General features: G+C 41.4%; 2 protein-coding genes across 5 annotated transcripts; both read right to left on the bottom strand.

Annotated features, from left to right (window-relative positions):
• Positions 1-363: 363 nt before the first annotated feature.
• On the bottom strand, positions 364-7,133 carry c19h1orf216 (chromosome 19 C1orf216 homolog). Of its 3 annotated transcripts, XM_080863044.1 has the most exons (3): positions 7,110-7,133; positions 3,389-3,525; positions 364-1,882 (listed from the first exon to the last, which is right to left on the bottom strand). In XM_080863044.1, the coding sequence occupies exons 1-3, from the start codon at positions 7,116-7,118 to the stop codon at positions 811-813; spliced, it is 1,218 nt and encodes a 405-aa protein (XP_080719170.1). In that variant the 5' UTR covers positions 7,119-7,133; the 3' UTR covers positions 364-810. The 3 variants fall into 3 exon arrangements, with proteins under 3 accessions (XP_080719170.1, XP_080719172.1, XP_080719171.1); XM_080863046.1 differs by lacking the exons at positions 3,389-3,525; positions 7,110-7,133 and adding an exon at positions 3,255-3,382; XM_080863045.1 differs by lacking the exons at positions 3,389-3,525; positions 7,110-7,133 and adding an exon at positions 2,950-3,248.
• A 2,024-nt stretch (positions 7,134-9,157) lies between these two features.
• clspn (claspin) lies at positions 9,158-24,041 on the bottom strand. Of its 2 annotated transcripts, none has more exons than XM_080862977.1 (24): positions 23,793-24,041; positions 22,931-23,048; positions 21,549-21,958; positions 20,620-20,763; positions 20,298-20,354; positions 20,146-20,218; positions 19,581-19,683; positions 18,824-19,419; positions 18,147-18,335; positions 17,787-17,950; positions 17,500-17,702; positions 17,327-17,379; positions 17,017-17,210; positions 16,184-16,715; positions 16,029-16,062; positions 15,738-15,831; positions 15,478-15,629; positions 14,796-14,957; positions 14,555-14,676; positions 14,031-14,161; positions 13,690-13,816; positions 12,794-12,873; positions 12,296-12,454; positions 9,158-9,790 (listed from the first exon to the last, which is right to left on the bottom strand). In XM_080862977.1, the coding sequence occupies exons 1-24, from the start codon at positions 23,814-23,816 to the stop codon at positions 9,665-9,667; spliced, it is 4,047 nt and encodes a 1,348-aa protein (XP_080719103.1). In that variant the 5' UTR covers positions 23,817-24,041; the 3' UTR covers positions 9,158-9,664. The 2 variants fall into 2 exon arrangements, with proteins under 2 accessions (XP_080719103.1, XP_080719102.1); XM_080862976.1 differs by having other exon boundaries at positions 15,738-15,834; positions 23,793-24,040.
• Between the last annotated feature and the right edge of the window lie 959 nt (positions 24,042-25,000).

Genomic DNA, 25,000 nt, shown 5'->3' with positions numbered 1-25,000 from the left:
ACTGCCTGCAGAACACACGCTCCCAGCCCCGTGTGATGAGCAGATACAAAACAACTTTGTTCAGCTGACAAAGAGGCAATTGTGAGCTCAAAGGGCATTGGCCCAAGGCTTCAAGTACAGCAAGTACAGCTACAGAAGATAAAAACTGGCCTTCTTTAGTCATATCTGTTCTGAGGGAACTTTGATAAACCAGCTTCTTAAAATGTTCCTCAGGAATCAAAAGAAGCCTCTGTGCTCTTGAAGTGGAGTTATCAGCCTTAGTCTTTCTCTCAGATGTGTCTATTAGAAATGAGCTCAATCTAGATTAAGCTGTTTAAAAGTTAAATTAAAAAAACATCCACACAAAACATTAGATAGAAGGATACTTTATTCTTTTAATCGATCATAATTATATACAGCATCTCCTGGTAGAAATCATCTCTAACACATGGATGTTTTCCAACACTTTTAGGGATTTTTTTTTACGCAGAGGTCAAGACAGGTAACAACAGCATGTAGGACATTTCTGATATAAACATCATATTATAACAACACTCAAGAGTTCATACAGTCATTGCTTTAATGAGAATATATCCTAAGTCATGTGACATTTTGGTTTTTGTGTAGAAGCTGAAGTTAAAACCAGTCTTCAGCAGCCCAAAGATGAGTTTGATACAGTAATTGATGCTCTGTATGGGAAAACGGGGAAGATGAGCAACAATAAGCAACATAAAGCTTAAAAATGTCTGACGGGATGATGGGAGATTTTTTTTCCTTTTTCCAGGGGAAATTTATGAGCAAAAGTGCAGTTTTATAAACACTTGTTTCCTCTCACGATTGGCTGACAGCAGCAGCGGGAGCAGTGTTGGCTATGGCAGCGGCGGCGCCCATTCGCAGCAACTCCTTCCTGTGAGTGAGGATGACATCAAAGCTGGACTGAAGGCGGTTCTGCTGTTCCTGGACGCGGCCCTGAAGGGTGCGGACCCAGCGAATCAGCGCCAGGCGGCGATACATGGTCAGCTGCACCTGGTGCTTCTCCATTTCCTGAGCCTTGAAGCGCTCACGGTCCCGCAGCGTCCATACGGTGTCCATCAGCTCTGGCATCTCGCCGTCTGAGTCGGAGGACTGATCGTCATCATCGTCTTGATCTTCCGCTCTTTCCTCCAGATTTCCCAGGTTGCTTCCTGGGAGGGACTTGCGGCTAAAGCTTCTTTGTCTCGTGGCTGGGTCTCTGTTTCCTGCTGGGCCACTTTCCGGATGACTCGATTTTGGTTCCCCGACACCGATGCGGTCCAGGCCTCCCATGAGCATCCCTTCTCCCCTGCTTTCCATGTTGAGGGAAGACATGCTGCCGCCAGACCGGTAGCTGTACTCCGACTCGGAGTCACTGTCTCCCCATTCGTCGTCCAGCAGTGCATCATAATCCTCTTCCTGTCTTCCTCTGAAGTCTGTGCTGCCCTTCCTCCTCTGCTGCTCCCTCTTCTCTCTTTGCTTCTCATCATCCTGGTTCATCATCATCCTTCCCTCCTCTTCCTCCATCCTCCTCTCCTCCGCTCCATCAGGGGGCACTCTACCATAACCATCGTCCCCACCTTCGATTTCAGGCAGAGGCTCAAGGCGGCTCCAGCAGGACATGCGGGAGCGCGGCGACAGAACCCCTGAGTTTGGGGGGTCACGCCCAAGTGGGCCCAAGTTTCGGGGCCGCACCTGGTTTCGGTTCTCATCTCCTCCTCCTTCTACATTGCCCGTGTAGTCCTCATCATCTTTCCTTGGCAGGAAGTTGAAGTTGCCGTCTTTGTCGCACTTCCTGTTTTGGAACGAGGAACTACTGTTGGAGCTTCCATAGGCTGAGTTCAGAGGCTGGTCCTGATGATGAAGCATCACTGGCCTCGACTGATTCTCACTGAAATGACAAAGAACATAACATCAAAGTACTGGTAGTGCCATTCTTTACTTCAAATAACCTCTACACACAGCACCGCTGGACATTTGCCCACCGTGTACATCACTTTGAATGTTTCCCAACTTCCTGGAGCCAAAAATTTAGATAGAAGATGAAAATCTACTTGACATGACTTACTTGAGATCCATAGTTAAGTTTCTAGTGCTTATAGCTTCAGTCTATAACATTTAAGGTTTTTGGCTTCCTTTGCAGAAAAACATCTTAGTGTGTTAAAGAAACAGAACATCAATCAGAAGTTGCATTGAGAAATGTGCAGTATGCTCTAACAAAAGAAAGTCAAGCCAAATCACAGTGAAACAATAAATAAAATCTGTGTCGCAGGCCTGCACAGTGTGTAGCTGCTTAAACCTGTCATCACATGGCAGCAGAACAAAGCAACAAAGAAAAGTTCTTCATGGGCGAAAGGAGGAGGATTAAAAAAGATCAAAACAGCTAAAATGCAGTCATGAGCTAAAGCAACAAAAACAAAAACAGGAAAATTCAATGCCTAGCCCACTGGGGCCAAACACACACACACACACACACACACACACACACACACACACACACACACACACACACACACACACACACACACACACACACACACACACACACACTCTTTCCTTGTTTATAACGTCTATAACTACAGGCTGGTCTGCGCACTCCATTTCTATTAGCGTCAAATATTTACATGTCTCCTCAGAATGGAAATCTCTCTAATCCTGACTCCAGGCTGCTGTCAATCAGTCCCCTCTCCTCTTCCTATGCACGCGCGCTCACGTGGTGCTGAAGGACAGCGATGGTGGCGGTGTCGCGAGCGCGCATGCTGAAGCTCTAACCACGGCGAGAGGAACGGGGACAAACCGCCCGAAATCGACGCGTTTTTGGCCGCAGTGCTGGCGCTTGAAATGGGAGAATAAAATAATTCTCATGTTGATAACGAGTGGTTTGTATTTTTTTCGCTCTGAGTGCAAAAACACCATATTTGTTGCCGTAAGCGCGATGGAAATAAAGGAAAATAATACCTAAGCAGTCCTTCTGCTGGGTGGATGCCTATAATCTTGAAATGAGGACGCCTGGCTCTGTAGAAAACGTGAAAAAGGCGTCCAATGCCGCCCAGTGGCTGCATTTTACGGCTTATTGGAGAATATCAGGATGATAAAGCCTAAAACGCGACAGTTCTTCTTCCTCATCCGAGCACTGCTCTTTGCTAAAGCTCAAAAACGCCTCAGAGTTTCATCCTCAAACAATAATAATAATAAAAATATACTCAGAAATGTAGAGGAAAAAGCAGGGATATTTAATCTGCGCTGCGTTATGTAACGCTCACCCCATATCTGTGCAGTCTCCACTCTAGCCCTTCTCATATAAAACAACCTCAGAGCCTGCCCTTCATCTCCCTTTCACCGCTTGCATAAGTCAGACATGTGAATCTATTTGCACGAGGTTCCAGTTTTTTCTTACCTATTTTGCCGGTTTGTTGCTCGATAGACAAGCTGGACACTGCGCCCTCCCAATTTTTCCCCTCCTCTGACCCTCCTCTGTGTGATGTTTATCTTCCTCTTCCTCTCTCCTCCTCCTCTCAGTCTAACGCGGTAGCTCTAGAAAAAAGAAAAGGCTGGGTGACTAAAAGCATTTCCTAAACTGGGCTGCGGCTGAAAAAGAAAAAAGGAAACAGTGGAGAATGAATCGGTGCGCGGACAGAAAGCCTGTTGTGTTTGTTGTTTATTCAACAATGGGTCTGAATTCCCAGAAACGAGCGTCTTTTTATTACAATGGATTGTAACTCTGTGGGTGGTAGCTACCAAACTTATTTCCATAGAGGAAATCCAGCAAGTAAAATAAATGAACAAATAAAAAGAAATAAAAGCATCTCAAAATGGGCAAAAAAGAATAATAATTCTTGGGTACCTTTATGGGAATCCTCATTCATAAACACAATGTAGAAGTTTAAAAAGTGGTTTATAATCCATCCATAGGATCTCTTTAATATAACCAACACGGTTTTACTGTAGTGCCATTCACTCCCTCTTTCTACATCTGGCTGCAGCTGGAGTTTGGAGGGGGTGGTTTTACTCTTGTTAAAATGACATTTTGTTGACATCATGTCAATGTGAAGCTGGTCAAACTGCACTATCAGCTGAAATAGTATTATGCTACATGCTATAACTGTTTTAGATCATGGTTTAAACTCCCTTATGTTATGATGTCACTTTACTTTTTCCAGGTTGGCTGGTGGGGTGGGGCGGTGGGGGAGGTCACCCAGCAAATACATAATAACTACATGAGTCACAATATATAGCTATGCATATGTGAGATATAAAATAAGAGATATGGGGGTTTTAATTGTTAGAGAACATCTAACTCTCTTTCACTGTTTTATATTTAGTTTTTTAGTATATGAGAAAGGGACAGTTTTATTCAGTCAAAATTAAAACCACAAAAACAATAAAGTGTGTAAAAAGCTTAACATTGATGTAATTTACAGTTGTAGGCCTGGTGGAATTTCACGGTATAACAGTTATGTATTCATTAAGTCTTGCAAATACATTTAATCTCTCCCCGTGACAAATCTGTGTCTCATACCAAACTTAAAAAAGTCAGTTCTCCACATGCTGGATGTTCTAAGTTTCCATATTGTCTTGTTTTGCAGGACAGATGCAAACTGGATCAGTGACTGACACCAAAATTGCACTCATACATAACCTTTGCACAGCGTTAAGGTCACATTTTTACCTCTTTTGACATCGGACAGCATTAAAATTACCATAAATGTTATTCTTTTTTCCCTGATGCGTTGCCAGAAATGCATAAAACACACAAAAATGAAAATTTTATACTTTTGTTTAAATGTTTGTGCACACATTCTGTTCTCTGTCAGATATAACGATATGATATCTACTGAGATAGATTTTAGATTCATTTTAAGGGAAACGAAGAAGTTTGTGGTAACAGAAGTCAAGGGGAACCTTGATAACGTCATGAGAACTCTGTCACCAACACATTTACTCAGCTTCCCACAGACTCAGGCACTTGCTGCTATCCTTTGAAGGGTCATGTGGGAATCTCAAAACAGTATAATTGTAATATTTGACACTGTTTTTGAAAATACAATGGACCCTGCATCCTCTGGACTACAGATGAGAGGGACTATCTGGCTTTTTATCGGTGCTTAGTTCAACAGCCTGCATCTCTGATGGTATTAGCGCCTATTGGAATTGGCAGCTTGTACATCTGGAAAGACATCATCACATATACATCTCACATACTTCCATTAGATGACATTTCCAGGGAAGGTCTTGCATATTTCAGCAAAATATGCAAGACCTATGGCTATTACAACAGCAGGACTTTGTAGTAGAAGAGTCTGGGTGCTAAACTGACCTGCAGGGCTGACCTTTCACCATCTGAAAAAACACTTTTTGGACTACTCTTTTTCAGTTTATTGAAGTTTTTTGGAATTGATTTATGCATAGTTTTCTTAAGGGCCTGCCACACGGCAACTGGGTTGAGGTCTGGACTTTACCTGGATTATAGCAACTCTTTGATTCTTCTTTTTCAGCCATTCTGTTGTAGGTTTGCTGCTCTGCTTGGTGTCATTGTCCTGTTGCACGACCCAGTTTGGGTTTAGCTTTTACTGGCAGACACGCTGGAGCCTAGAATACTCTAGTATACAGAGGAGTTCATCATGAGTCCAAAGTGCCCAAATCTGTGGCTTTAAAACGAGTCTAAATCATCATCCCTCCTCCACCGTGTTTGACAGCTGGTATGAGGTATATGTGCTGATATGCTGTGGTTGGTTTTCCCCAGATGAGTGTCAATATGATGTAATCAGCTACACCAAAACCACCCACTGCAACAACAATAATGTGCATAAATCACAATTATCTTGAATATACTATGACGAAGCTGATTTATTGAGTATATTTTAGTGCTAATTACTTTTACTTGTGACCGTGCATATCAACACAATCACAACTTTTTTCCCTGCGTGGCTTTGGGGAATTTAAATTCACCAAAAACACACACAAATCATCATGTGATGCTTTCACTGTGATAACTGTATAATCAGTTTATCTCCCTTTTGTTGGATTCAACAAGAAAAAAGCCATGCCCATCTTCTGGTGGTTGTTAAAATACTTTCTGGGAAATGGAGGAAATCACTCAAGCGAATTTAAGGTAAGTAGAATCACGTCAGTAAATCCCAAATCCTCCAGTTAGTCACCGAACACACCGTCATCATCAGGGCTGATAAGAGTGCATATTATATAAAGCTAACAGGGGATGTTTTAGTCTTAGGACAACACACTTCATCATTTACAGTCTCAGGTGTGTTTAAGGCAAAATGTTACGGAGAATGCAACACCGACAGGCGGCATCATACCCCCGGTCCTCACAAAAGGGAGGACTGCAGGATTTGTTGCAATGTGATATTTTCTCCAAGCTGGTGACTGAATGTTTTTGGAACTGTCAGATCAGAGGGGCATGGCAGTGGTTTCTGTGTGTCTGAATATGTGTGTGTGTGTGTGTGTGCGTGCATGTGTAAGTGTGTTTTCTGGAGGTGTGTGTCTGGTATAGAGAGGCTACATCAGACAGACTTAACAAGTGTTCGCTGTCTCTCTCCTCCCTGTACTCATCCCCCTGACATAATGTTGCTGCCGGCAGAAATAAAATAAAAAAAACTCAACCTCCCTCCCTCCCCTACACACACACGCACGCACGCACGCACGCACGCACGCACGCACGCACGCACGCACACTTCTATCTCTTTCCTCCCTCCCTTTTCTCCTTCAACAACATTCCCATTCAACTGCATCAGCTCCAGGCATCCTCTCTCACTCCTTCCCCATCCCTCGCCCTCCCCATCGTTCACCAGTAGCCTAAGCACATAAAAAATACATCAAACACAGCCGTGTGCCCAAGGCCTCGTCACACGCAAAATCATCTCTTTTTCCATCTCCCCTCTCTCGAAAAGAAAGAAAAAACCCAAGTTACAAAAGACAACTGCAGAGGACACTGATGGAAAGAGCGATAGACTGAACTCGGCTGACTGAGGGTCGTCTGCGAGGCCTCCTGGGGGAAGAAAGATTATTGTAATGTTAACACAGCAGCCATGCCTTCATTTGACACACACACACACACACAGACAAACACACGAAAAGAGTAAAAAAGGAGCGTGACTTACCTTGTGCATAATAAGGCCTTGTTTGAATTGTACACAGCCTGCAGCACCATGACCCACTTCCCTCAGTTCAGCTCCACATCTGCTCCGGCACCAGTCTCGGCTGTGACAGTGGCCGAGGGCAGCCGGCAGCACCCATGGGCTACGCTGTCAGATCCCTGGTCCTGAGATGCAAAGAGAATCTGCAAAGAGAAGCTCGCTGGACCTCCAGCTCACAGCCAGCACTCTTTAAAATCAGCCAAATCACCCAAGACGTGCTAAATTGAACCACTAATCCAGCACAGAGGTCGCTTTGCACTCTAATTATACACTTTTACTTTAAATACGAGTACGCACATATACACGTACAGTGCTGACACAAGCACACAAACCCTTGGGTGCTACAGCTCATGTTTCTCTTCAATTATTCCACCCTCTGCCCTTTCTCCTCCTCATAATCTGAATAACGCCAGATCCATGTCCTCTAGATATTTAGAAGCTGGGCCTCCATGCCAAAACATGTAACCTTCCTCCTCTTTCAAGTGTAGAGTGAATGTGGAGTTCAGGGTGGAGAGGGGGGGGGGGGGGGTTGGCTTCACTGCGCTGACCTCGTAATTCCCTCTCGGGGGTTAAACAAAGTTGTGAAATTCAGTTTGGAGAGGAGGCTATGGTGTTGATGCAAAAGAAGAAAGGACTTGCAGACATTATTCCTATTAAATTCTAATTAAAATTGATTTCTTGACCCCCGCTCATCGGGCCTCAGGACTTGGAGTCAAGTCTTTATGTCAGTTAATTGCATATAAATGACACGGAAATGATGATGGATGCTGCTCACTGCTGAAAATATATCCAGTGATTCTCTGCCCTTTACATTTTAACATTCAAACTTACCATTAATGTTTTGACAAAAGCTAAAAAAAGAGAAAAGATGCCTTCTCTGCCATAACAACACCAGGATTAAGCCAGCCTGCCTGCAGGTATACAGCAGCTCTTTGCAGGCGGGGCTCATTCCAGACCCTCCTGGCGTTGGCCCCTAATGATGTGTAATGGGGCCTCCTGCGACCGATCCTAACCCCAGGACCTCCTGCTAATCACCGTGGCTACTAATGAGATGGAGAGACATGAAAGGGCTCGTTAGAAGACCATCCCTTTAATGCCAGCCTATTATTAGCCACTTACCAAATCATTAGTCTCCAAATTGCAATTATGCTTTAAAATAGGAGGAAAAAGTGAAAAGAAGAGTCAAAAAGAGTCCTTGAAAGACTGGAAATCTGTCACAGATAGATATGACTGACAGTGTGTTCCACCTTTTAGTTCAATGTTCAGCTTAAATGGATTTGAACATTCGAGGAAGGGCAATCATATTTGCTGCCAAAATCATGGGTTTATTGTGTAAGGAATTCAGTGTTGTAAGTAAATGTTTTATAAAGTAGAAGAGAGCCTTTATCACCCACCCTGCGTCTTACGCATCTCCGGCCAGTACTCTTGCGAGATGATAAATTAGCTGCTGTTTTTAGACAACTGATGCTGTGCATGGACACATTTGAAAAAAAAAAAAATCATGAAACATTTTTGTAAATATTTAAACCCAGACAAGTCCTACTAACAACTTTATGTAGCACAAGACTAAAAAAAAAAAAAGGCCTCCCAAATTCTGAAATTCGGAGCACATATCTCAGACAGTGTCAATATCCAAGGAGAACTGATTTCCACTACATAGATACATTTAAAAAGCTGGAAACAGCATGCTACAATGAAGCCGATTGGTCCAAAGTTGTTGGCACTGATATTAGCACACTGGAGGGGCTTCTCCAAGAAATTTACCAAGGTTTGGCCCCCGCAGATCAGAATCAGCTCCTCCAATTTTGGAGTCTATCCAAGCTGTTGTAGAGCAAGATGTGGGGTACAATCTGGACAAGTGGGCAGTCTATCATAGGGCCATGCATTGATTTCTGTTTAGATAAATCAAGTAACCTAACATGCACATCTTTGCAATTCCTTTAATCTTCTTAGGACGTTCAAAACATACTGAAAACAAGAATCTGGTCTAACGAGACAAGAAAAGAATCAGATTTATGTCTTAAAATATTTTATTTACACTGTAAAACAAATACATTTAAAACATCACACAAATAAATTCCCTACTTCTTAAAAAGAAAAACCATATGTACATGATAAAACATTTCTAGATAGACCTCAATCATGTGGTCCAAATTAGGTCAAGTCAGATCAGATGAATGTCGCTAGTGGCGTAACGGATTAAATATTTGAACACACGAGCTGAACAAGGGAAGATTAAGTGTGCAAGTCATCGAGTAAAAGAGTAGCAGGATCTTCAGTGGTGTGTTTTGCTGGTGATTTATGCTCAACCACAAAATGGGCACAGGTGGGGAGACGTCTCATAATCCTGAAACCACCCAGAGTTTTGCCACTAGCTTCGTTTTTCTCAGTCTTATTGTGAAGTGAAACACTGAAAGTTAAAGGTCAGTTCTGCCTCCTCACTGCCTCTGTAGCAGCTGGGAGAAAAACTTGGACTCCCAGCCAGCTTTTCATCTTCATTCAGTTAGTGCGCTGCATCATCAGTGGTCCAGGAAGTTGAAGATGCTCCTCTGAGACCCTTTGGTCTGTCCTGCAGGTTTGTTCTCTCTGCAGACCCTCTTTGCTGCTGGATTCGCTGCCCCCATCTGCCCCCTCTTCTTCATCGTCTGAGGAACAAACATCAGTTTGTCTTTTTACAAAACTGCCGTACAAAATAAAACAATATACCGGCTAGTGACTGCATGTGCACTGGGACTGACAGTGTAAAAGTCAGCCTTTAATCTACTGTTAGAAATGTGGGCTTTGCCGCCACATAGTGTCCAATATTGAGAATACACCAGATACCATGACTTCACCCAGCACATTCACATGACTCTCATACTTAAGAGAAGCCCCGAGCTCTGTGGAAAACATTTCGTTTCTGCATTTATTTTAGAATAGTGAGACCTCACTAAAGAGACAAGCAGACAGAGTTGGGAAATGACACTTTAAGGAGAGCAGCCTGATTTCTAAGGCCACCTGTGCTTGTTAGGAGATGGGAAAGTTTGCTGTTGTGTGACTATTAAAAGAAGACAAAAGTATCTTTTTAAAAAACTGAAATTTCTAGATTTTTTTTTAAACCATCACACAATAAGAATTATTTGAAATGTGTCCATAATTGTTCCTCTTCTGAAGTTCCCCTAGACTTTCAGGCGCCAACGACTTTAGACCAGTCGCACTTATTGTGAAATCTTTTGAACTCCTTGAGGTAATAACGCATTTGCTGCCTTTCCCGATTTCTTGAATTAAAACAATCTTGCAAAGAAGAGTGGGACAAAATTCCTCCACAGTGATGTGATTCCTGCTGCAATACAATTTCCTGTCCATCCATCTAAACCTTTGGTGGCCTCCCCAAAGCTTCTAAAGGCTGAGTAAACATTCCCCCTGAATTTGACCATATTTTTATTCATGGTGGCTTCAACTGTAACAGACATCTCTGCTTATCAAATGGTCAGAATTTACAGGAAATTGTAGAGATTTTTGTCAAATCAAGGTGGGGTGTCATGCAGATTTTAGATCCTTGACCCAACACAGCTGATATAAATGGCTAAATTAGCTCCTCAACATGTGTTGAAGTTCTCCAGAGGACTGGTAATGAACTAATCATTTGATTCAGTTGTGTTGACCCAGGGTGAGATCTAAACCCTGCAGTTCCCAAACTGAATATAAAGTTTTCTGGACTCTGGAAATTGAAATGCACGATGTCAGTTAAATTTAATACTAATTTTTTTTAAAACCACCTTTGTTATTGTTATAATTAGTTGTATGTTACATTAATCAGCCTGTGAGTTAAAGTGGTTTAAAGAGGTTAATCGACTTCTTGATGCATGCTATATCATCCAGGTAAGTAAATCTCCAAAAGTTGATTCTGTTCAACTATTGAGTCAGTTCCTTAATCTTGATAGAGTTAAGATCAAGGAACTGACCTCCCAGCCTATTATTTCCTCAGTGGGCTGGTTTCAGTCATTATGCAAATGTACTGTTTATAAGATTGGGGAAACCTGCAGTCAGCTGAGGCTGAAGAAGTCACTTGGATGAGTGACGAAACGTTTCTCCCACAAAACGCTACGTCCAGATGAACAGAATCAACTTTTGGAGAGGTTAATCGACTGTTTTTCCAGTTTCCACTTAGTACATTTACAACATTTTTCCTCGGGAGTCACTAATGTCTCATGAAAAAGACATCGATTGGAGGTCATGTGACTTTCATGGTTATTAACAAGATTTCACAATGCAAGAAAAAGTGTCTTCTGTGTTTCATTTGTTTTATTTTTAAAGGCAGTTTAAGGGTTGATTTAAGTACTTAATCATTGCAAAGAGCAATTCAAGCCTTATTTTGCATTTTAAGACTGAACCGATTGAAGCCAGAGGGGCCTGCAGGAATGCTGGACTATTGTTTTACAAATTAGCAGTGAGGGTCATTGCATGCTGCTGCTGTGGGCCACTGATCCTTGACGTCAGGCAGAATATTCATCAGTAGGACATATGCTCATTAAATGGTCACACAGGACAGGACTGGTTCCCAGAGTTTCATTGTTTTTGCAGCAACACTTCATAACAGTGCATATAGTGGAGACATGCACTTTTATACTTAATCTGAATAAGTGCTTTACATTTTGCTTTTTTTTATCCATTTAAAAATTAGTTCCTTTTGTTAAGTGAGATTTTGAGTTCAGCTCTAGTTCTGCTAATTTACAAGTATAACCTTGGTTCAACCTGAATTTTCAACTATTTAAACAGTTATTTTTATTCATGTACTGACCTCTCCGGTTTTGTTTAAACCTGATTAAAAATCAAACAAAACAAGCAGTTTGAAGGCTTCACCGCAGGCTACAGATTCTCATTTTAACAGTTTTGGGGGAATTTTACAGAAAATTTTATTCATGACTGATCCATGATTATTTAAAAAAAAAAATAAATGACTAAAAATAACTACAGCAGTAAAACTGCAGCCATATTAACTTACATAACACAACTGAGCCTATTCAGTGTACATGAAGAGTGGGGCTGAGTGTTTGGGAGTGTAAAATGAAGTACTCTTTGAACATTCTGCTGAACTTCTGTCACGTGTACTCATGAAATGGGTTTTATTAATAGTTGGGGTTTTTTTTAGCATCATAATTCTGACTCACCTGTTTCTGTGGAGCCTCTGATGAGTTAACCTTCTCAGGAGAGAGTGTTTGGAAGAGGAATCCACGGCTGTTTCTGGGGGCCAGAGGATTTCCCTCTGAGATGGAAGCCAGCTTCTGGAGGACGGACTGAGGCTGACTCAGGAGAGAACCTCTCCTCACCTGGGAGAAACACAGATCTTAGACCGGCCTTGTGCAGATTATGGACGAACACATGATGAAGTCTTGCAAACACCCACTGTGTGACAGTTTAAAATATTTGTTTTATTTAGTAAAAAGCAATAACTAAACATCTTTTTGCCATTTAGCCTTTTCTTTATAGGACAGCATGGAGAAGAGAAGAAAGCAGTGACAGAGTGGGGCAGACTCCAACACTGTTCACGCCGTGATTAATGTTGAATTCTTTGTACATTGTTACACAGACAACAAAAAGCAGGTATTATTTAGACTTTTAAAAAAAATTAAAAGAAAGAAAAGTTATTCACAGGGTGTTTGAATTACCTGTAAAGGCTGAGAGGGCCTCTGGAAGGGATTGAGAGCTGCTGCTGTCTTCTTCTCTGGTTGTGGTGCCACAGGCGGCTCTGGTTTAAACAGTTACACAGTTAGCTTAAGTAAAGCACCAGTTTATTTAACAAGAATGACGTGGTTGTGCATGTGTTGCATATGAATTCCTTAAGTGTTTTCATGTTGAATTAAGTACAGAAAAACTTCATACTTTTAAGTGCAAACAGTTCAAACACCCTTTAAATATGATTCATATCTCAATGTAGAACTTTGTTTTGTGACGATACGAAGCAGCCAGTTAAATAAATAAAAGATCTAGCTACTGATTACATTCCTTTTTTTTCTTTTACAGAACGTGAATTTCTGTAGCTGTTTCTGCGAATGGTCAAGTTTTGTTTGCTGGGACACATGTTGGTGTTTTTAGTGCCGTCGTTACTACAGCCATGTAGCACATTATCTGAATCTACCCATCTATCCAACTGTACTCCCAACTTTCAACACTGAGTAGATGAAAATGTATGTTTCTTATATTTTCTATTAACAATTCAGCAACAAACTGAAAAACTACACTAATCTTGGGGGTCATTAAATTATCCTTTTTGAAATAGTTTAAAATACCAACTTTAAAACCTTTCTTGACTTTATGATTTAAACCCTCTGTATTCTTCATAGGTCCTAAAGTCCTCAGATTGGCTTCTTGTTGTTTGGCTTTATTCTACAGTTTGACTGTGTGTCTTAACTACTACCATTAATTAATTCACATATTTTTCTTTTTTAATCTTTTATTTTTCCTGCTATGCAAGACAGTTGTGCCAATAACTGCTGGACAAAAGCTCCTCTGGGTGTTTTTAAGTAGATGGGATTCTATTCATGGGGACTTTTATCAAACTAACCTTTTCTTTGCAGAGTCTTGGCAGTCAGTTTTTTGGCAAGTTTCATGAATTGACTGTCTTCCTCTCCAATCTTCTCATCATCTGGATCCAATTCCAAATCCTCTCCTTTTTTGGCTTTCTGTTCAGACTGTGAGAAGAGTGACAAAAGAATGAACACAAAACAGCAGCAGCCCTCACAGAGGAGGCCAATTCACAAGGCGCACACAGCCCATTTCTAAGAAATCCTTTTAACAGAACTTGGCGAAAACCATCACACTTTTTTTTCTTCAAATGTATATTTTTCCATTAGTGCCACCTCCTTCATGTGTGTGTGCAAAAAAACTGCAAACCATAAAACCCACCTGTTCCCTGAGCCACTGCTCTCTCTCCAGTCTCTCTATCCGTCTTTGGACCTCAGCCTGGTCCACATCATCCTCTTTCTCCCAGTCTTCCTCGCCCTCGGCTCCAGTTCTCTCCATGCTGAAACCATCATCTGGACCAAAAATTACAATTAAAATCTCTCAATGACAAATGTGTACAGTTAGACCCAATAATCAGAAGAAATCATCACTTGTCATATTTAGGATGCTTTGATTAAAATAAGTAATTTAGTTATCTTTTACTTTATCTTTTCTTCTATATTGCGTCCACTGTCTTGTGCTAGATGCTAAAAAAATATTTTGTCCTGACAGTATTAAAGTTGCAATTAACTGAATACAGATAATGCTGCTAAATTCTTATAAAACCTGAAACAAATAGCTAATAATGTTTTTATTCATTTAGATTTGTGCATTTTATTACTGCGGTTACTCCAATTGAGTCCTACCAACACTCATTATCGGTATTTGGTAATCCAGGCATCTAATCGTTCATCCTGTAAACTCACCAATGTTCTTCCATCGGAAGCGACGCGCTCGTCCAGGACCGTCAGAGTGCAAGTCTCCATCAGCCAGGTAGCGCTCCTGATACAGCCTCAGGCGACGCTTGTCATCATCCAAAATCTGCTTCCTGTAAGAACAAGAGACGCATTTTAACAACTTTTACATCGTTTTTGTGCCACAGGTTCATCTCCAGCTTGATGTACTTCACACAAAAGACATTTTATAAATCAATTAGTCTTTGCTCACATGTGGATCTTGTTGACTTGGTTTTGCAGCTCTTCGTCAGAGGGAAGGTCTTCCAGAAGCTCCTCTTCCTCATACTCGCTCCCTCTGTCGCCGTCCTCATCATCGCTGCCTAGATCACTACCAGACAGCTCGGCCTCCGAGTCCACATAGTCGGTCAGTCGCCTGCCAAGGAGATCCAAGAAACCATTCAAGCTGTGTTGCAGGTGTGGATTAGCAGTGAAAATTAAGCATTTCTACAGTTTGCAAATTGATGGTTAGCGGCCAATGACCTAATTCAAATGGCAAAAATAAAATCTAATAGTTTTTAAGTGAGAATCTTTGCATTAACTTAAAAAAAAAAAAAAAAAGCACTCTTTTCCATCAGTCAGTGAAGTTTAAACAACTTTCAAAGCCAGAAACAACATCCAACACATTTATCTGTTGGTCTCTAAACTGCATAAAAAGACCTGCTGCTCAGATCAATTTTGCACAGACATTTAGTTAGGCCACAATGAAAAGTATTATTCAATTCTGTACTTATTTATAAGAAGGGCTGCTTTATTCAACAAAGCATCATGTTTGCTGGATTACATCCAAATACAGACGTATTTTACTGCCACCAAAAATCTTCCCACAGCAGGATTTGGCCACAACACTCTGCCACTTTCCATCGATCACGTTGCATGAAAGCACTTTCACTTACATTTTCTTCTTTTTTTTCGCCCGTGGCGCGAACACACCCTCCAGTTCCTCCTCTTCCACCTCATTGTTTTCCTCTTCGCTGGCATCTGCTTCATCTTCCTCATCATTTTCCTCCTCCTCTTCATCATTACCATCATCATCTTCGTTGTCGTCCTTTACACCCACAAGACATTTTTAATACTTTAGTAATTGCATTATATATTTAACCCAAAAAAAAAATCCAAAGCACTTGAAGTGTTTTTTGTTTGTTTCTTTGTTTACCTGCTCACTCTCAACATCTGATAGGAGCCGGAACTCGCAGTCCTCCTCTTCTTCCTCCTCCTCCTCCTGCTGCTCTCTAGCCTCTAACTTCTTTCTACTTAATAGTGTAAAATCAAAGTGAAAATCTTACATTGCAAGTAAATATTTCAGTTATTATTCCTATAATCCTCTAATCAAAGCAGTTTGGGGGTAATGAGGGAGAGGAGCAGCTTAAAGGATCACGGAAACTAATCAAACTTTAGAGATTATTAACAAAACCAGAAAATGATACTGACGATATTTGTACCGTACCTGTCTTGTGATGGTGAAGCTGTGTGAGTAGAACCTAAATTTGGCAGCAAATGAAAAAGGATTGTGTAAAAACATGAGCTGTAGAGGAAGTGACAAAAAAAATTGCAATGATGCAATGTCATTTATAAAAAAGCAGAAATGCACACCACTCTTACCTGGACTCGAAAATTTGCCTGAACATAGACCCAGCAGCTGATCCATAGTATTTTCAGAGTCTTCATCGTCTTCTCCCTCTTTCCTTTTCTTTGTATGCTCCCCTTCAGCTTGTGTCGGTGGAAACGCTCCTGAGCACAGCCCAAGCAGCTCATCCTCCTGTGTTGCTCCAACGCCCTCTCCCCCTATGGAGTTGCTCTTCCCTGATCCAAAACCACCTGAACACAACCCCAACAACTCCCCCATGTGTGCATCCATTGCATTTTCATCCAGGCTGCCCAAGATCAGCTGCCTCTTGTGAGAGGTGGGTGCACCGGGGCGCGGCCCCACATTTAGAAAACCATCTGCGTCAAGTAACTGGGACTGAGCATCATCTTCAAGCGAAAAACGACCCTGAGAGTCACCTGCTAGACCAGGACCAGAAGCAGCTCCATCCAGGGGGCCTGAATCTGCACTGGGAGAAGAAGGTGCGTACAGGTCTTGGGAGTCTTCAACAGGGAGGCAAAGAGAACGCTCGGAGAGCTTGCCTGAACTCTGAAAGAGAATTTTTTAAAAGTAAAATATAAGTACTCATTCTAATGTTGAATGTGTAGTTTGGTTTCTATTTTCTTTTATTCTATTTGTATAAAATGCACTTGCAGATGAGCTCTTGGTTATTTGCAGATACAGTCTTATTCGTGGATTTTCTCTGAGCCTTATTGATTCGTCAATTTTTTTGGACTTAACTACATATGCATGTATGTAACCAAGGGCATGTTTGGCCCAAATTCAAACCCCTCGTGAAATCTGTCTGATGCTGCAATAATTAGAGTGAATGAAAAACATTTCTTCTCACCTTTGAGGCGGAGCCGAGGAAGCTCGGCCTGAAGAGGCACGGTGAAGGGGAGCGGAAAATGGACGAGTTGAGGACACTTCGTCCTGTGCCACGCTGGTTATTCACTGGTTGGTATGATGTAATCATGGACCCTGGGAGCTCAAAGCTGCTGTTGTGGCTGTTGTCCTTCACCAGGGACAGGGAGTCATCCTCTTCTGGAGACGAGCGGGAGAGGAGAGGAAAAGAGTGTACTTTCAATTTCTCTCAATAACAAAACAAAAAAAAAGAGGAAATACGGTCAAACTAAATGGAGCTCTTCCACTTTACCCACCCATCTTACTGCCACTGTCATGTCCAGAAGGCCCAGACCTTCTTACACCATCACTAAAAAAAGAAAAACCAAAAATATTTTTAATTTTATCCATTAAACAAGCTGCTGCAGGTGACATCTTGCAGCCAAATATAAGAGACTTTAAAAGTGCTTCTACAAAACTGCAAACATACCTGGTGCGCGAGGAAGAGTTTCCAGGGAACAGCATGAGAGTGCCATCTGTGTTAATGAGGTCGGGAGTTGGCGAGGGTCCGATCAGTGCCACTGGAGAAGGGCTCCTCATACTCTGAGCCATGCTGCCTTCTTCCTCTTCATCTTCATTGTCCTTCACATCGTCTTCTTCACCATCACCACCTCCCAATAAGTCATCGACACCCTGAGGAACAGAAGAACAGCTTGATGCAAGTGCAAAGAGGGTAAAAGCAAAAATTTGTGCAGCGTAACAAAATCATCCACGTACTTCTTCCTCCTCTGACTCATCCGTCATGTCTTCCTCCTCCTCTTCATCCTCCCCACAGTCTTCGTTGTCTAGGCGATTCAGCTCGGCCTTGCGCACCCTCTCCTCTTTTCTCCGTTGGGCCATGGCGAGCTGCAGGCGCTGCTTCAGAGTCAGCAGCTTCTCTCCTACACAGAGATGAGCAAGGGAGTCATATCATTTCCAGCTGATCCACGTGTAGTTGTGGTTAATGATTGTAAACGTAAGCCCATCATAACTACTTATATTCAATCAATTATATAATCTAAAGTGAAATGATGACACTCACAGAAATGCTAAACAATTTAAAATTGTATAATTTCTATCTCTTCTACATATCCAGACCTGGTTTAGTGGTCACAGGCTCCTCTGCTCCTTCTTTGACAGTCACAGTGAGAGACTCCGTGTGCAGCTCCTCCTGGCCAGATGGGGTGCTGTCCTTACGGATGATGTCAAGCTGCAAAGTGCGCTCCCCTTGGGGTCGTGTGGGTGCAATAATGTGACGCAGATAACGCTCCTTCAGAGCCTCCACACCTAGTTGAAGAAGAGGAGAGGTAAGAGAGGTTTTCTTTGGCACAGAAGACATCGGGCCTTGCTTTTGATGAGGACAAAAATTTTGTAGTGCACAACACTTCGTTTGATCTCACATCATGTTTCAAAGGATTTAAAACTGCATCTGGGACATGTTATGAGGTCCTGAGAGAAGGACAGTATGTTCTAATTGTTTTCTGCCTTCCCAAACCATAGAGCGCTCAGCCATGTGTTCAGATTTCTGCTGCTCAGAACAATAAACATGATAAAAACAAAGAGGAAGGATGTTGCCAGTGTAGCTAGATGAAATGAAGTAACATCGTGCACATATTTTTCCTGGGAAAAGTTGCCTGCTAGTACTTCTTTCCCCCATGAGATTATGCACATTTTGAAGTCAAATCACCTAATTTATCACAGTGACCATGGCAAAGGATCAAAAGGCTTGATTCTCCATGTCTTCTTGCTGAGATTGGGAAATATTTGTGACTCACCAGGATTAAGCTGTGGAGGGTCGAGCTGTACAAAAGCTCCATCATCTGGACACAATTTTGCAATAGGAGGCGGATCCAGTCCCAACTCCTTTAGTCTGGTCAATTTGTCTTTCTTCGGTTTGGTAGGCTGCTGTACCGAGGGCTCTGTTGTAGCTGAATCAGCACTCAAACACTGAGGAGCTGCAGGATCAACCACAGCCCTAGATACAGTCTCTTTCTGCAGGGTTTCAGAGTCAGATGTTGCTGCAGTTGGATTTTGTGGTAAAGGAGCAGCTGAGGTTTCCTCTCCTGAGTCAGATGCAGGCTTGTCTTCAGCATCAGCTGTGACCGAGTCCTGCAGACTCTCAGAGAGGTAAAGCATTGGGCCTGACTCCTGCTCAGGATCCGAGGTAACCGAAGTTTCTCCGGCCTGGTTGAGGTTCTGCTTTTGCGGGGATGAGGTTGCTGCTGGCTGAAGTAAAGGCTGGATTTGATTGGGCGACATATCCAAAGAAGAGTTACAGTCCTGCTCAGTGGATGGCAGTTTGCTGGGTGGGTTTACAGAAGGTGGAGGAGCTGACGGTGTCTCCAACATCATTTCTGAGTACTTTGCAGATCTAAAAGCAGAAAGAGTTTTATAAATGTAAAGATTTTACTTTGACAGAATCAAAGTACAGTTACTTAAATCTGCACTTGTGTGAAATGAGCAGGTCCAGCGGCCATCCTTACATGACTTGTGTCTGACCTGAAATGTGTTAAATGTCATGTTAGTATTTACTTCAACAATGCCATGACAGGACCCTCTGGCCTTGCTCTCTTCTTAAAGAACTGGTCGATGGTCTTTGGCTCGGGGATGTGGTAGGGCAGGCCAAGAGAAGACTCTAAAAAGGCAGAAGAATGCAGTTTTAGTAGCAGATAAGTCATTAAATTACACCTGTCAACATCTATGCAATAATCTCCACAGAAAATATTTACAATGTTTCACTTGTTATTGATTCTAGTGGCTTGAATAAGTGAAAAATTATCCACCTTTACCAAAGTCAACATCAGATGGTGAAATTCATTCCATTTTCTTTAAATGAAATTAGCAATTAAGGTTTAGAATAAACTAAAACCTTAAAGATGCATCTACTTCAGTTATTTATAATAAAGTCTGCACTGCAGTGTAAATACACAGGAGAAACAGCAAGATGGGCACCATGAGAAGATTTTAAAGTATGGGAAAACCAGAAAAACCAGAAATGTTTGCAAGTATGGAAAGAAAACTAGAATACCATCCTCTATTCAAATTATTACCCACAATAAAACTTTATGGGTTAAATAAACGTGTCTTATCAACTGACCTCTGATCAGCCTCTGAGACTCACTGTGGAGCTGCTTCATCGCCTCTTTGCTGGCACGTGCAGCCTTTCTCTCCTGAAAGAGTCACATAGTGGCAATGACAAACTGCTTACAATTTAAAGTAATTATTTATTTATTTTCTGATTTTGCATACCGCACGCTGGGGCTTCTCTGGCACCTCTTCATCCTCCTCCTCATTGGAGAGGGGATCCTGTAGTAACATAGAAACAAAAGGACACAATGCCCAACATGGTCCAACTATTCTCACCACAACATTAAATCAAAGTGTTACAATAAAATTGAAGGGTTTAAATTTGTCTCAAGTCACTGACATAAATTCAACAGCTGTTTTAATTTTTCTTAAGGAAATAAGTCAAAGGCCAAACATAAATGATACCAATTCCAAATGTTTATCTTTTATAGTGATGGAAAATGGGTGGAGAGCCCCTCTTTTAAACTACTTGATGTTTTTGCACCTTATGTTTTTTCATCTTTTGCTTGACCGCAGCACGGATCGCATCCAGAGACTCTTCTTCCTCATCATCCAGACCATTGTCAAAAAGTTCTGTGTCACCGAGCGGACATCCACTGTCATTCAGGGTCCCAGGATGAGGCATTTCCTGAGGAAATGGGAGTAAAGCTGATTTTAGTTGCACACACATTACCCAAATTGTATGCTGTTTTTATGGCTTCAACATTTTGCACAACACACAAGATCTAAATTTTAAAACTTTGTTCAGTTTGATCTGCAGTTTAAACCTTATTATAGTGCTCGGGGAACCAAAACACAAATGCTTCCACAACAGTAGTTTGACCATCACACTGATGTGGTAGGAAGTGTTTTCCCCCCCTTTCTTCCTGACAACAAAGTTCTTCCAGAAGCAGATCTGTTTACTTGGCCTAGTAGTTGGACATGCACTGAAAAGCATCATCTGACTGGGACATAAAAAAAATAAATACATTTTTTTTAAATGTCAAAGGTTTCCAATTTTGAGATAAAATAATGTTTGAAAAACTAATTTTGACAACACATTTAACACAATCATTTGAGGATTTGTGAGTGCGCCATCTTTGTCTTTTTTCTGGTCACACTGACTTAAATAAAGTGATCGAAAGGCCACATGATTACATTAAAAAAATCTACTTAAATGGTATATAACTTTTAACATGTAACGTACTTGACATAAAATCTTTCTTCACCTATGTAAGCGTAGTCCACTTTGCTGACAATCATTCACTTTGCGGTTCAAAAACATAATTCTACCTTTTATTGATTTTATTATTTTTAATAATATGTTATAGACCGGGCTGAGACAGTCCACAGGACGGATTATTGCCCATGTGTGTGAGAACCCTTGATGTATCAAACACCAGCCAAAAAGAGTTCAGACACTAAAGAACTCACCTCATCCCTTTCAGAGAACCTCTCCTTCTTCTTCAGCTTTTCCACCGCTTTGCTGCGCTTTTCCTTTTTCTCATGATGTCTCCTGCTCTTCTCTCTTTCCTTCACTTCTTTTGTGGATTTCACTTTCCTCTTCACCACTTTCCCCTCTTCCTCCTCCATTTTTCCACTTTTCTCCTCCTCAGGCTCACTGTCCTCGCTATCAACAGGAGCTCGGCTTATTCTCTTGCACTTCTGTCGTCCCTTTTCCTTCTTAGTCTCCATTTCCTCTCCACTGGAAGCAGATAAGACTAGTGCTTCTGCCATGTGTACGCTGCTATCTGCAGCTGCCGCCTCTTCCTCGCTGTCACTGTCTCTAATGGCATTACGGTGAGGCTTTCTGTGCACCGTGATGTCTTCGTCGTCATCAGAATCTGATAAATAAGACAGCAAAACCAACCAATTTAGAAAATTAGAATAGAGTAGAATGAAAATGGTAGAAAATGGTAGAGTGGTAATCCCAGCTCATATCAATGTGTAATGAAACAAAATACTCGAGTTTGCACTAAACAGTGAGAAAAATAAATTCAAGTAGAATTTTATTCTAATGCATATTTTTGTTTAACCAAAATAAATAAATAAATGAAATAAAAATAAAAAAGGAAGACCAAAACATAAAAGGTATTTTTAAAAATGTACCAGTAATGTCTTTTTGTAATTTAAATAAGAGATTTTCAACATGAAACAGGCCTCTGGAAGTGACTAAACAGATAAGCTGCAAGTTGAGTAGTTTGGAGACAAAGTTAAGAGACAGGTAAAGCAAACTTAATGTGGTTAAAGTGGGAGAGTGGACATATTGGTCACAAAATAAAAAAGGGGGAAATGGAGCTTCAAGGCAGGAGAAAAAGCAGAAGTCAAAAACAACATATGTCCTCAGAGAGTGGTTTGGCTCACAGCCCTGATGAAATTTCTTTGATGGAAGAGAAAAAACATCTTCAGTGAGCACCAAGAGTTCTTATATGCAGGACAATTATATACAGAACACCTTGATATAAACCCTTCTGAAGAAAAACAAATATGAGTCCAGGGAGAGTGAAATACTTCATTATTAAAGTATTTATACTATTTCCTACAGAATTTCCCTTGGACTGATACGTTACTCTTTGCCTTTATTATTTTTCAAATAAATTTGGTCCTTTGGAAACTGGACATCTTTTAGATACTGGTTTGCTTTCATTTATAACCTTTGAATGTATATTTTCTAAAGCACTGCAGCTTTGATTCTTTGGTCAGACTGGCTCATTATGATAACTAGTGTTTCTCTGCCTACTCTGGTGTCACAGGCAGTTGCATAAATGCATACCTCATTTACACAGCCAGAGTGGCTCATTGTTATGCTGCTTTACCTGAACGACCTTCTCTTTTGTTAGAGGTGTCTGTAGCCATCTCCTCTGCTGGTGAGCCCACCCCGCTGTCTGAATCACTCTCTGTTGCAGTCTGGGCCACAACTGGGAGTGCCTCAGCCTGCATACAGTAGCAGACAATACACATGAATTGTTGCTGCATGGGGGGAGTAAAAGGTATTTAGTGGAAAAAAACTTGAGGTTAAGTATCAACTGAAAAACAGTTCATCTAAGGCAAGGGTAGAAGTTCAGTTTAGGCTACTTGATTGAGATCCATGTAGTGTGGGACTGCTTTTGTTAAATCTAGTAACACTAGGAATTCGTTTCAAATGGAGGGCAACCCAAATTGCTGCATAGGTAATTTAAAAAAAAAAAGTACCCCAGGATAGCATGTTTCTGCATTTGACAAAAACACAGAGGAGAGGGTGTTTACACAGAGGATGGGTGTCACTTTTGTCACTTTGAGCAGCGAAACGCTTGTTCGTTGACAGGACTGGCGCCTTGAAGTAAACCAAACAATGAGCAGCATGTCTGCCTTTCGACGTTTCTAATTATCACCATTCAGGCAACAGATAAGGCTGTCCGTCACCTAGGTCTTACTTTAACAAAAGGATTTAAAATTAAAATGTCAAATTGACACGCTTTAAAGGCCCAGGCCAGTTATCACTATCCAAAAGAGCTGAGCTAAACCTAACCTAGCCAGGAAGCTAGGTGGCTAACGAAATGTGCAGTTAGCATATTTCTTTCGATCTTGCCAATCTCCACCAAACAAAAACGACCCAATCAAACAGAGCGATATATGCAAGTCTAGAAAGGTTAGGCAGATGTTCAAGATAATCACTGACAAACCAAAGCATTGCCTGACCTGTTGTTGAGAAAGCAAGCTCATCTTTGTCCGCTGGCTAGTTTACGTTCTTTTTTTGCAAAATAAACAGGCTCAGACGGTACCTCGTACTCTCGTGTTAGCCACAGAAAAACGTGGACAAGTCAAAGCGACCAGTGGTGCTTCTGTATTTTAATTGACATTTAGTTAGCGTTTAGCCGGAAAAGTTATCTTCCTCCCGCCTGTTCCATACACACCGAATAGAAATTTTGATGTTTCGCGCGCCGTGACAGCTGGCCCACAGTTTTTCGTCACCGGAACGTCAATCACAGTGTTCTCGATTTCCTATTGGTCTGTTTGGCGCAGCTGTCCCGCCTAATTTGACTACGCTGCAATGCAAAAGCGTTTGCTTAATCCCCGGGACCTCTCCGGCGGGTGGGGGTTGTTGCTGGAGAAGAAACAAAAAGGAAAAAATTCCAAATATCAGAACAACTTTAACACTTATTGTAATGGTAATTAATCATAAAGCACAGTTATTGAAAATGCACCGTTTTGCAACTATTCCATTGTCCCGTTGCAAGGAAAATGGCATTGCATAATGGAGTGATATCTTTATTTAATCATTTATCGCTTATTTGTTCTTTAAAGACCTACTACCCAGACATTTCAAAACCATTAAATTTCTCCACATTTTTGTCCATCTACACAGATTTTTCTGTGCAATTCTACTTACAAACCCACTATTCCCCAATCAAGTGTTAAAGTCGGCGCTTTGTTGATACTAATTAATCCAATCCAAGAGTTGTCTGTTTCTCAAAATTAGTTGCATAACCTTGACTTCTGTTAATTAGTATTTTTTCCAGGTTTTTGCAGCTTAATACATTTGTGTCTTTTGCAAGGTTGAATGAAACATTTGGATTTTTAGCAGTATCCCACAGTTTCATTTGTTAGACCAAACAATAACCCCCGAAACTGACACCCCCACCCCCACATCCCCACCCAAAGGCTGATACTCCAGGTTAATCAACAAGCGACATTGATTCTTTAATCAGTTTTTTCAGCTCTGCTATATAGTTGAACAGATGATTCGTAATGATCAATCAACAACTGACACTAACACAATGTTCCACTCCAAATGTACTTACCAATAAGCGAATTTATTTCAACATCTTGCACTCTGAACCACTGCACAGAGAGCAAGAACCAAACTGGAGTCCTACTTCTTGAATGCACATACTTGGCCATTAGGT

The sequence above is a fragment of the Rhamphochromis sp. 'chilingali' genome, assembly GCF_963969265.1.
Source record: "Rhamphochromis sp. 'chilingali' genome assembly, chromosome: 17".
Lineage (NCBI taxonomy): Eukaryota > Metazoa > Chordata > Actinopteri > Cichliformes > Cichlidae > Rhamphochromis > Rhamphochromis sp. 'chilingali'.
This window is presented reverse-complemented; position numbering and strand designations above follow the sequence as displayed.